The sequence below is a fragment of the Parasteatoda tepidariorum genome, chromosome 9 (genome assembly GCF_982258835.1).
Source record: "Parasteatoda tepidariorum strain Cologne lab strain chromosome 9, Ptep-v5.0, whole genome shotgun sequence".
Lineage (NCBI taxonomy): Eukaryota > Metazoa > Arthropoda > Arachnida > Araneae > Theridiidae > Parasteatoda > Parasteatoda tepidariorum.
This window is the reverse complement of record NC_141763.1, coordinates 59,968,011-59,980,730: the sequence shown is the minus strand read 5'-3', so window position 1 is coordinate 59,980,730 and position 12,720 is coordinate 59,968,011. Positions and strand designations below refer to the sequence as shown.

At 26.9% G+C, this 12,720-nt stretch overlaps 1 protein-coding gene across 2 annotated transcripts in view; it reads left to right on the top strand.

Moving 5' to 3' along the window:
* The window catches only part of LOC147804097 (uncharacterized), a 46,683-nt gene extending 37,932 nt beyond the window's left edge, over positions 1 to 8,751 (top strand). Inside the window, exons 1-2 of one of the 2 annotated variants that reach the window (XM_087151933.1) lie at positions 172 to 707; positions 7,571 to 8,751. In XM_087151933.1, coding sequence (XP_087008059.1) covers positions 7,593 to 8,516 — 924 coding nt within the window. In that variant the 5' untranslated portion in view covers positions 172 to 707; positions 7,571 to 7,592 and the 3' untranslated portion in view covers positions 8,517 to 8,751. Of the gene's footprint in view, positions 1 to 171; positions 708 to 7,570 lie in introns of those variants that run through there. The other variant, XM_087151934.1, reaches the window with a different exon arrangement.
* Positions 8,752 to 12,720: the final 3,969 nt, after the last annotated feature.

Here is a 12,720-nt window from a genome sequence, read left to right as displayed (position 1 = left end):
TGTAAAATTAATAAATACATGGCTTTATTGTTTTAAATTAATTTTTACCAAATATTTCGTCACATGATCTTAAAGATTTTGTGTAATTTCCTCATATCTAATAGGGCAGAGATATCATATTATTATTTGTCTTTTTTTTTCTGAAGACATTGCCCCGTAGATGGATAACCATCATTAAAATTTTTTTAAGTTATAGTCAAACAAAGAAAATTTAAATAACTAAATTCAAGTACAAAATTAAGCAGAAAAGGGTCGAAATGATGCTTGTCTAAGTATTTCTTTCCCATACTCCCTTACCCAGGTTTCAACTTGATTTCCTTTCCAGGTCTTGTAGAATTCCTTATCAGTCTATTTCTCAAAAATAGGTAAAATGGTGTTAAAATGAAGTTTATTGTTAAAACGGGGTTGAAACTGTATTCAATGGAGAAGGGGGGGTACTGCCTCTACATGGATGAAGCTGGGTGTGTACCTGATTGGTTAGAAGCTAACAGATAAGAACTATTGTGCAATTAATTGGTATTCTTGAAATATTGAAAGTACATCTCTTAGAAAGTCTTGACCATTTAGTCTTCGGAAATTGTCTGTGAAGCATCTTGTGGTGAAGAAACATTTTCTATTTTATCTGTGGAATAGTTCGACAAAAAACGGAGCATCAGCTACGAGATTCTACAGCAATAATTAACATCTTCATCCTTACTTCAAATAGGGTAAGTACATTTAAATGGTTCATTTTAATTTTTGTGAGTTTATAAATTACTACATTTTATTACTGAATTTGTTGGCTTATTGAAATTATGATATGTTTATCGATTTTAAGATTAGAAACATTTTTCATTCTGTTTATACCGTCTACAATATTGTTAAAATAATCATATCTTCGGTGTTTTAAGTTAAAGAGTATCTTTTCATGAAGTTGAATTGAAATGAATTGTTTTTGAATTTATTTAAGTAACCTCATGTTCATTTGAAATTTTTTGAAATAAATTTACACTGATACTTGTTGAATAGAAATAAATTAAAATGTACGTTTCATTGCATTTTAATAAAAATTTCTTTTATTCGATTTTAGCCACTCTTAGTTAATCGCCCATTTATATTTAAATGACCTATTTATAATAACTCCAATTCATATTATCTTCGAATATGTATTTATATTTAGGAAAATTAATGTTTTTTTTCTATTGACTTAAGGGGTAAATTTTGTGAGTTTAATTAAAAAACAATACTGTGTTGATTTTATTCAAGTATTATTAAATTTAGATACTAATAGGGTAATTTGTTAAATAGAATTTAATTAAATAGCTTGCTTTGTTCTGTTTTTATAAAAATGGCTTTTATTTCGCTTTGTCCACTCTCAAGTTATCTCTCTTATCTTAGCTTGTCCCGATAAGTTATATTTGAGTGTTAGGGATATAATTATTTTAGTGAATTTTTTGTAAATTGTTAGTAAATTTTTGTTAAGTTGAATTAAAATAAATTGCTGTTGAATTTATTTAGGTATTAATATTGAATTTAAGTAATTCCATACTTGAAGCGAAATATTTTTAAATAGACTGATTTTTTTTAAAAAAAAAAGAGAGAATTTAACTAAGGTAGTTCTCACTACATTTTGTCATCTCTCGGTTAACCACCATGATATACGTATGTGTTATGTATGTTAATATTTGAATTTTCAGCATTTTTCTTTAAAATTTAAAGGACGTATTTTTGCGGAGTTAAATTAAATGGAAACCCTGTTAAATTTATATAGTTAACTCAATATTTAAATTTAAGTATTTAAAAGTTTTCCCAGTTATTTGCTACTTTTTATTAAAGCTTTGTCAAAATTTATAGCTTGGTTGTTTTCTGAAGAAAACTCCTTTGTTTTTCAATATAGAAGTAGCTTTTATTCCATTTTGTTCACCCTCAGTTAACCATCAATTTATATTTAATTGTTAAGAATATTAATATTATAGTTTGCCTTTCTTTTTTTTTAATTTGAGAGTCATATTTTTGTGAAGATGAATCGAATATAAGTGCAATTAAATTCATATAGGTATAATTCAATATGTAATCTTAAATATTTTTAAAGAAACTTGTGCTAGTTTTTGTTGGCTAGAATTTAATTAAATTGTACGGTGTATTGTATTTTTGTAAATTTAGCTTTTATTCCCTTTTGTTAGTTATCCACCAAATCATATTTCAGTGTTAAGTATATTAATATTATAGTTTGCGCCTTTTTTTTTTTTAAATTTGAGAGGCATGTTTTTGTGAAGTTAAATTAAAATAAAAGTGCAGTTAATATTATATAAGTATAATTCAATATTTAAGTTTAAATATTTTTTATGTACTGATTTTTGCTTGCTAGAATTTAATTAAATTGTAATTTGTGCTATATTTTTATAAATATAGCTTTTATTCCATTTTTTGTACTCTCAGTTATTCATTTAATGGGTAAATTTTTGTGAAGTTGAATTAAAATAAATTACTGTTCAATTTATTTGGGTATTAAAATTAAACGTAGCTGGCTCAATATTTAATATGAAATATTTTTTAATAGATATAGAATGATTTTTGTCAAAAAGAATTTAATTAAATGGAATGTTGAGGTGTATTATTATTAGGTAGCTTTTATTCCATTTTGTATACGCTGAGTTATCAATTCATTTACATTTAAGTGTTAGGAATTCATTAATTTGCTGCATTTTTTATTTTATTTCAAGGGGACATTTTTGTGAGACTAAATAGAGAATTGTTTAATTTACGTATGTAACTCAATATTTCATTTCAATTATTTTCAAATAGAAATATAATGATTTTTGTTAATTAGAATGAAATTAAATGGGCTTATTTAAGTAACTCAGTGTTTAGTTCTAAATATTTTTTAAAGAATTTAGGAAAATTAATATTACAAAATATTATTCAGTTAAATGATATTATGTTGTTTTTTTTTTAAACAAATTGGTTTTATTTCACTTATTGTTCTTCCAGTTATTTCTTAATTTTTATTCAAACGTTGTCATTGTCCTTTCACTTCTTTGTTTTACCTTCATATTTTATTTCACTACTCAGCATTTAAACAATATTTAATTCAACTTACTGTTAAACGTATTCATATTTAAATATTGTTTAAGGGATAGCTTTTGTTAAGTTGAATTAAATAAAGTTTTAAATGTGAACTAAATTGTGTTCAAACTTAATTATGTACTATTCAATGTAATCGTACTTTTTAATGTATCTATAAAGATTGAGTTTTATTCCATTATCCAAAGTAGCATTTAAAACGTTAGCAAAATTCATAACTTGCGTAATTTTTATTTATTTATTATTTTTTGTAAAATTGATTTTCCATCTGCATTTACACATGAATTGATTTTTAATTTAAACATGTATGACTTTTTAAAAAAATGAGGATAGATTGCTTGAGGTTTTTTTGCAACCCAATTTTTTTAACAAGTTAAGTTTTTTAATCAGAAAAGTGATCAAGTGTTGTATTTAGTTAAACTTTTTTTGAAGCTTTATTGTTTGTAGTTATATAGTCTTTTAGAAACTTTTTCAGGAAAAAAATTATAGTTTTCGAGTTTGTCAATTTAATAATTTAACTAATTGTTAGTAAACCCATCGGGCGAGTATTATCCATACAATAGTATAGTATATACTTGTCCATTGTAGGTAGTTTTAGCATGCTTTTCATATCAATTAAATTTGTTGAAGTAATTCGATTTTTTTTCAAAGGATTATTTCACTAATAATACAAGTAATTAGAATAGTTACATTCAAATTTAATGAACTTATTTCTATAATGTGTGATCAAAATTTTCTATTTCCGTAACTTACGGACGATATTTTTAAAAACAATTTTGTTGCATTAATATTAATTTTCGTTACTCTTTACTTGTGTTTTTTTTTCATTTAAATGAGTACGTTTTTTCTGATAATTTTTATAACAACAAATTTCATGTTGTTATTAAATAACAGTCAGTCTGTTTAATTGTCAATTTTTATCCATGCATTTAAGTTTTTACGTTGCAACGAAAAAGACGATATTTCTTTACTAAAAAGATACTAAATGAGATATAATAGCCTCTTAGAATCATTAAGATCAAATTGATGAGAAATAATGGCCTTTAATTTTATTTTATTAGAATTATAGTAATGATTTAAGTTCTACAGAAATTCATAAATGGAATGTAAATAAGTCCCCGAGAAGAGCTAATGAGAATTTATTTAACGTAACTGCATAGTATTACCAAATGTTATTTTTTCTTGAGATCGAAACAACGTTTTATGTCCAATTTAAATTAAAAATTAATAAAGACCTGAAGAATATGCGAAGAATCGAAATATAAGACGCGAATTAAAGATCAAAAAATTTTTGAATATCGCCCTTATCATTTTATAAATTATGAAGCCAGTGATTTTATACTAAATATAACTGTAAAGATTACTGTTTATCAGATTTTTGTGCCTTAAAGTTTTACTGTGAAAATGGATTTTACGATAAAAAGCACTGACCCCTGAGTGCTGGTACATTTTACCGTAAGTTTTAAATAATTACATAAAGACTATTTAAGAAAATTAAACAACGATTACTGTGTATTTATAAATAATATAATTTTCAAAAAAATAGTTATTAATGTTTCACAATATTGTTATTAATGTGTATTATTTATGTATGTAATAGTCATTAATGCATTTGAAGTAAAAGTTTTATTGCTTTTACATTCTACGGCAGAAAAAAATGAGTCTTTTTTTTAAAAAAAAAATTGTCGAAAAACAATTAGTAGCTATAAATTGGACTGTTCAATAAAATAGTTGTATTCTGGGGCAATTAGAGAACAGATGGAAATCGTTTTAAATTTGTGGCATGTCGAATACATTAAATTTTGCTTTCTCTTTGAATTTTCTTTAACCGCCATCTTCATCTTTCTGTGAGAGAAGAGGGTTTTAAAAAGAGGAAGAAAATTCAAATATATTATAGGACTAGCAAGATGTCGTTTCGAATTTATTCTTTATGAGGCAATAGATTGCAATTTTGGAATTATAAAGAATATAATACATATAAATAATAAAGAAATATAATTTTTGATAGTGCCTACTTTAGCGTCTAAAATACCTGCCTATACAAATTATATTTCATTTTCTATGTAGATTTTTACGCTATATCAAACGAGACCAAAACAAAAGAGATGAAGCTAATGGTTCAGAAGTTATTTAAAATTTTTACCTACCAAAACCTGCAATTTTGTATTAAGCACCATATTGAGCACTTTTTTTAAAAAAAGTTAGCATCCAAAACAAAATACTTATTAGTTCCAATTTTAGATTTTTAATTTACATAAATTATTATTTGAATGTTATTTAAACACATTTATGTTGTATTTATAATTTATTTTATTTTAATTTTATTTGGTAGACAGGCGATCAAATACAACGAAAAAAAAGCTGAAGGATTTTTTTTTTAAAACTACTTGAATATATATATATTTTTTTTTTTACCATAAATTGTTAGTTTTCTTACAGAACAGTAAATTTGAGTTATGTATAGTTTACTATTAAATTTAATTTGTCAGAAAAGGACATTGTGAGGGAATAAATTGAGTTTTTAAAAAAAAAATTAAGTTTTTTTTTCAATACTCTTGCGGAGTGGAGAAAAAAAATTCTCTCGAAAAATGTTAAAAATTTCTTATATAACTTTCACCCTAAATAATACATTGTGTTCATAATAATTTCACGATTCTTGGGTCAAACTTTTTTAATTTTAATGCAAATAATGATAACTCAGTTCTTTCCTTACTTTTAGAATTATTCTAACTAACAGAACTAGTCTCCCCTCTCAAATGCCTCATCCCTTAAAACCAAAATATTAAAGGGTATTTTTCGTTAAATATTTAGTGGCGTCAAATTTTATACTCTGACTCTTTAAACTGTCGATGCAAATATAAAATTTGCACAAACAAAAATTGCCCTAAAAAGTTTTAAAAAAGGGAAGCATTGGAAAGTTCTATTCAGCAAGTTTAGCGTGAAATTTAAATTTTTTTACTAAAAATATCCAAAATATCATTGGTTGGATTCAGAAAATAATAATTAGTTGACCTCTAATTTGAATTTTTTCAAGGACTTCCAAACTTAAATCATTGGACTAATAAATGAAGATTTTTTAAAAGAAGAGAAGAAAACGACTAAGATCTTTCTTTTTTTTAATTTTTACAAAATTCTTGAATACGGAATTAATGATGAACGGTATTGTTATTTTGTAAAATAATTGTCACTCCTGGCCTATCCTTTACGGAATGTGAAATCGATAGCTAAATAAAATGTGTAGCATTCAGTATACCCATTCTTGTCTTTCTCTCATTTTCATAATAGATTTTTGATATTTAATTATTTATTTATATTATTTATTTATATTATTATTTATATTATTTATTTATATTGTTTATATATTGTTTTGAGTCAAAAATCAAAAACAGTATAGAAATAAAGGCAGATAGCTTCCTTGACACACAAAATACAGAGTTTAGCTAATTGATAGTGCTATTACACTTCAATGAGTTAAACATTCATTCCAAATTTCCAACGAATAACTAACTCAAAGAGTATGCGTTGTTTTACCTATTAGAAACCCTGAGTGTTTTAATCGAGACGTTAAGAACATTAATATCTCACTTTAAATATTACATAAATAAAACTTTTTATGTAATATCATTCTTATCGAACTCAAAAATTACGTCCTGAATTTGGAGCGTACTGAAAAATGACCCTAAAAAATGGATCTGAATGACTCATCAACGTAGAGGAAAATTTAAATGTAATTATTAGAAAAGGGTAAATTTTGTGTTAACCATTTTAAATGTAACTACATTTTGGTTTCCAATTTTCTTTTTACTGTTAGATAAATGTTTCGTGTTCACTTTTTTTTCCATAGCTATATTATAAATTTTGATTGTTTAAAAGAAAAAGACCATTTAATATTGAAGGAGAAATGCTTTAAAAATATTTTGATTTCAGGAATTAGGAAATCGCGACGGGGACTATTTTTGCTCTTTAGAACAGATATAATATTCGTGAAAAAAACTCACGTTCCAAATAAATGTATTTTTCTTAACAACTTTCCTAAAACCACGGCATAGTCCCCGTTTCTTAACTTCCTCTACAGTTTTAAGAAATTCAATTTTTTTTCAATGTTTACAACTGTTTGTTGATTAAAATATGTGAAGGTATCATTTAAAACATATTCTCAATTTTTCAAATATTTCTGAAAACATTTTATCCGGAATATATTCAAGATTTCAAGTTTTTTTTTAAAACATTTCTTAGGGAGTTCCTTGTTTCGTCAACCACAATTGTATTTATATTTTAAGTATTTTTTAATCAAAAAAATTATTCTAATTAATTAATTAGAATAATTTTTTTGATCTATTTTGAATTTTTATTTCTGATTTTTTTCATAATTTATTCTAATTTCAAAAAAAATTATTCTAATTTTTTAGAATAATTAATTAGAATAATTTTTTAATTAATTAGAATAATTTTAATTAATTCTAAAAATTATTATTGAAATCCATTACACTTTTATTTTTTTTTTCAGCCTTAACACAGAACTTCCTATCATGATGAGTTGCAGACGTCCAAGTCGCTTTGAAATTCGGGATTCGAACCGTCGACCAAGGAATGAGACTCCCGAAATGGTGGAGACTACAAATACGAAACGAATCAAACAGAAGCGGAGAACCCGTGCACGACGTCCAATTGACAATTCAATCATTGAAGAAGAAATATCGCGGAACTCTGTCGCTAACTATGAGATAGGTATGAACTGCGCTATATGCTTAAATATCGAACTTGACTGGCCACATCTCTTGCCGTGTGGGCATTTTTTTCATAACGCGTGTGTATCCAAATGGCTAAAATACAGTGATACTTGCCCTGTATGTTTTCGAAAATTTGAAAACCATAGCAATCAAGTACCTAACTCTTATTCTGATGCTGATGATATACATAGCTCTCCTACGCCTAACATAATGGTTACAAGTACACATATGCCTTCCACCCAAGTTGATGATACTTCAGAATCGGATTATTATGGGCCAGCAGATAAAATTCATAGTGTACTCAAAGGACGAGTTAAAAAGCCAATTCATCGTAGAAGAAGAGTTCGCTCCCAGCGATCAATTGACCTGCAGGTTCTTGAAAAAGAAATATTGGACAGCGTTGTTCTGAATTACGAATTCAACATTGATTGTTCCATATGCTTGAATACCTTGAAAGAGTTGGATGAGAAGCAATTGCCTTGTGGTCACTGTTTCCACGATAAGTGTATTCACAATTGGTTCTACTACAACGTATCTTGTCCAGTGTGTGGGTTTACTCCAGTATCTGACATGCAGTCTTCTGATAAAGCCGAATCCAGTGATCCTGATGTCTTAGTTGATGGCGAATTCATATTAATTGACTGCACTAATTCTATTGCCGTTTTTGAGGGAGATGTAATTTACGACAATACAGAGTTTGAGTGCTTCAGTGGAAGTGGTTAAATATTAATTTCACTCATGATGATCACCTGCACTGGATGAGATCTCCTTTGATTTTAGTGCGATCAATTGTACTTTTTGAAAAAAATTTGGTATAATTTTTTTATAAATTTTACATTTAATTTCTTACTTGTCAATCACTATGTAAATTTTTAGTTTTGTTGAGCATCAACTTTTATAGGATTGTAAATGGAGTCATATCTTTGTTAAAATAAAAAAAATTTTGCATGAAATTTTACCATTTTTTTGTCAATTTATGTACAGTGAATTATTATTAACAACATTGTGGTATTTTAAAGCCAAGAAGAGAAAGTATAGGTGCTACAAAGTACACACCTATCCCCAAAGTACACACCTGCTAGTAATGATTTCAGTTGCTGAGAGGGAGGAAGAACTTTAAGAAAGTATTGGTGCTACACAATGATATTGGCATTGGAACATTTTAGTGCACCTTGCGAAGTTTAGGAACTTGACAATAAAGAAGTCGCATACTCATATACATTGAAGGTATTTTAATAAAACTATGCGCTATATATATTTCCTATGTTTTTTCCAAAATTAACTTTTTATGGAAATCGTATGGAGTGTATTTTAGAAATTAGGCATTTTTTTGCTCAGAAAGTATTTATACAAAAAAAGTCACTAAAATGGATTGGAGAAGGATAAACTAAGTAAAAAGTTAAGAATGTTTTTTTTTTCGGGCGGCAACATACACACATATTTTTTCAAGAATTAAACTTTTATTAATCTGAATTTTTGAAACGTATGTTGACTACAAATGAAATAGTAACTAAAAATTTAAATAAGTACCAAAAAATTACTTAATCAAAAAGTATATGTTATTTTAAATATTTTTTAGGAGAAATTTTTTTCCGAAAATAATTCTCTTAATTTCTTTAATTTAAAGTACCTTGTATGTAATTAAAAAAACTAAAACTTATGAAATATATGAATGATAATCAAACTGAAATGTAGTTAAAAAATTAAATGATAGTTTAAAAAAAGAGAATAAAAAAATTAAATAATTTGAAAAAAAAAAATTTTAATTCAATTTTTTAAGACTTCCTTGTAGTTTGATCAGCATAACAAAAGAAAGGCGAAAATAGAATGATATTTATATATATATTTAATTAATTGAACAATTTTCAAGGAAATTACCTTAAATACGCAAATTGTTTGGTGCGGACACTGTGAAAAAATTCCAGATCAAATTTCTGGAAAAACATAGGAAACTGCATAACGCAAAAATAGATCACTGGAAAAATAAGAAATTTAATTTATGTAATGAATTTTTTCTTTAACGAAATAAAACTGCGGAAAAATATTTAACAAAGCAGGAAAGTTTCAGGCACACCTGCTGGGGGTACAGTTTTTTCAAGAAAATGTATTCACAGTTTACATTTAAAAAACTCATGATAAAGAATACTATTATAATCTGGCCCCAAGATCATGATATTAAGATTATAGCTATAGAATGCATTAATGAATGGAACATCAGAACTAATTTTGATCTAATACATTACATACCAAGACGACGTACTGTGATTGAAATCGAGATTATTTTTGTATAAGTATCTTTTCCGCGTAAGTAGCAATTGCGCATGGAAAACAACTTCAAAGAAAGATTGGGGCAAACCTAAAGTGACCACGCGTCCTGATTTTGGCGGGACAGTCCCGCTTTTTAGTGAACTGTTCCGCGTCCCGCCGATTTTTAAAAATGTTCCGCTTTTTAGAAAATATCTGCATTTCTTATTTTAAATGTACTGTAAAAATATATTACCGATTATTTATTAAGTATTATGGTGAATATAAAGAAATAAAAAATACATTAAAAAAGCACGTAAAATGCATGCAGAGTAAACAAAATTAGTCAATGTACCGAGTTAGATTTACTCGGTGGTGTTCGATCATTGTCGTTACGTCTCGGCTTAATTCAGGTAAGTGTAGACAGTGCAGTTTGTTGTTTTCAATTTGAAGTTCGGTTTGACTCATTATTTGATTGACGAAGATAGTGGTAGAGCAATAGTCGCCACAACATAACGGTCAATAAGGCAAAATTTAATACTCTTTTTTAGCCTTTCCAGTAAATTTTTTATTCATTTCTAGTATTTACCCACAGAATAAAAGATGAGTAAAAAAAGAGAATGCAAATTTAATGAAGAGCTAAGCAGAGAATTTCAATTTATTTAAAAAACCAAAATAGACTATATGGTACGGTGTGATAAATGCAATGCTGAATTTTTGGTCTCACATGGTTGAAAAAACGATATTACTAAACATCTAGAGACAAAGAGGCACACAAGATTTTTGAATAATGCCGCTTCATCGTCTGAAATGGAACAGTTTTTTCGCACTGCTAGCTTTGGCAACACGGAAAAACAGCTAGCATTAGCGGAAGGGCTATTTGCTTTCCACACCATAAACCTTGATCTCGAAATCAAAGTTTCAGATCAATGAATACTACGTCGCAAATGATCAAAACATTATACGACAAAAAATATGCATGTGCAAGGATAAAAACCGAAGCAATTATTTGTAATATTTTTTCACCATATTCGTTTTCACAATTGCAGAAAGAATTAGAAAAATGCGCATTTATATCCATGAATTCTGATGCTTCCAACCACAAAGATTTAAAATTATTTCCCACAATTGTTAGATTTTTTGATCCAGAAACTGGAATTAAATATAGAATATTAGATTTTGTTTCATTGCTGAGTGAAACTTCACAAATAATTTTTGATTCAGTAAGTACTATTTTAAAAAAGAATAATTTGAACATATGAAATGTTACAGATGAAAAAATTAATGTTGGAAACAGACAAAAAATGAACCGAGTTATTCCTTCATTTTAAACAGAATAATATTCCTTATCAAAATATTTTGAAAATTGTAGAATTCGCGCTCTCCCTTCCAGGAACAAATGTAGCAACAGAACGTGTTTTTTCTAGTATTAATAAAATATGGACAACTGAAAAAACGCAGTTGAACATTAAAACTTTAAAAATATAATTTGACCAATTCATGTGAAATATTTCATGACATTTTAATAAATGATCCAAATCTTTTGCTAAGTATTCACTCAGATCAAAAATATGACCGTGAAAGAAAATCATAATTTTTTTTAAATAAAAAAAATTTAATTCGATTAAAAATCATGATGTTCAATTTATTATTTTTTACAAATATTTTTATAGCTACCAATAATTAATAATAAATACATTTTTGTACAAGTATATGAATGTATACAATAAAATATATATATAACTAAATTGTAATTCTCATTTCATCCCATTTGTCCCGCTTTGTCTCAATGAAAATGTGGCCACTTTAGGCAAACCTGATTTTGCAAATCTCTTTGATCGGACAGTTTTTTTTTACCTACCTTTATGCACATTACGAATAAATAAATAAAAGATATTATTCAATAATGATAATAGTAATAATAGTTAATTAAATGATATTATTCAATAATAATAAATAAGGAAATTGCTAATTGGCATTTTCAATAGTTCAAAGAAATGCCCCTAAATACGCCAATTGTTTCGTGCAGACACTGTAAAAAATTCCAGATCAAATTAAGGTAAAAAGTACGGGTACTCGGGGTGCTAGGACTTTTCACTATAATATTTTACGGAACAAATAATTCTGATTTACCGAAATTTTTACAGCAATATTTACAATAAATCTATTTAAATATATGTATTTAAATATATATTATTGTACAATTTACGGTGTAAAATTTTACCACAGAAATGAATTTTACGGTAAAATAGATATTACGGATGAAACACCTAAGGTGCCTTTACATTTTCACATACATATTATCGTGATATTTTGAATTTTTTACAGAGTATGACATTTGAAAATCAGGCACACAAACGTATTTTTTCTGAACAAATGTGCAGTTCTTTCGATGGATTCGAAAATCTTAAAATATTGGTGGGAGAGGATAGCAGCAATCTGGTAAATATAGTCCCTATAGTTCTGTCAGGAGTGTAGTCGAATGGTTGAGCCTCTTAATACACTGCTGGACAATTGCTAAGGACGGATCACAAATTGCAATGTAGCATAACATTAAGCGAGACATGAGACCTAGTAGGATAAAATATAGTTGCCACACTGTTCAGACATTAGAATAAAGAATATTCATTGATCTGGAAAGTACAAAAGCTATGAAACATCTGAAAGAAAAAAAAATGTTCAT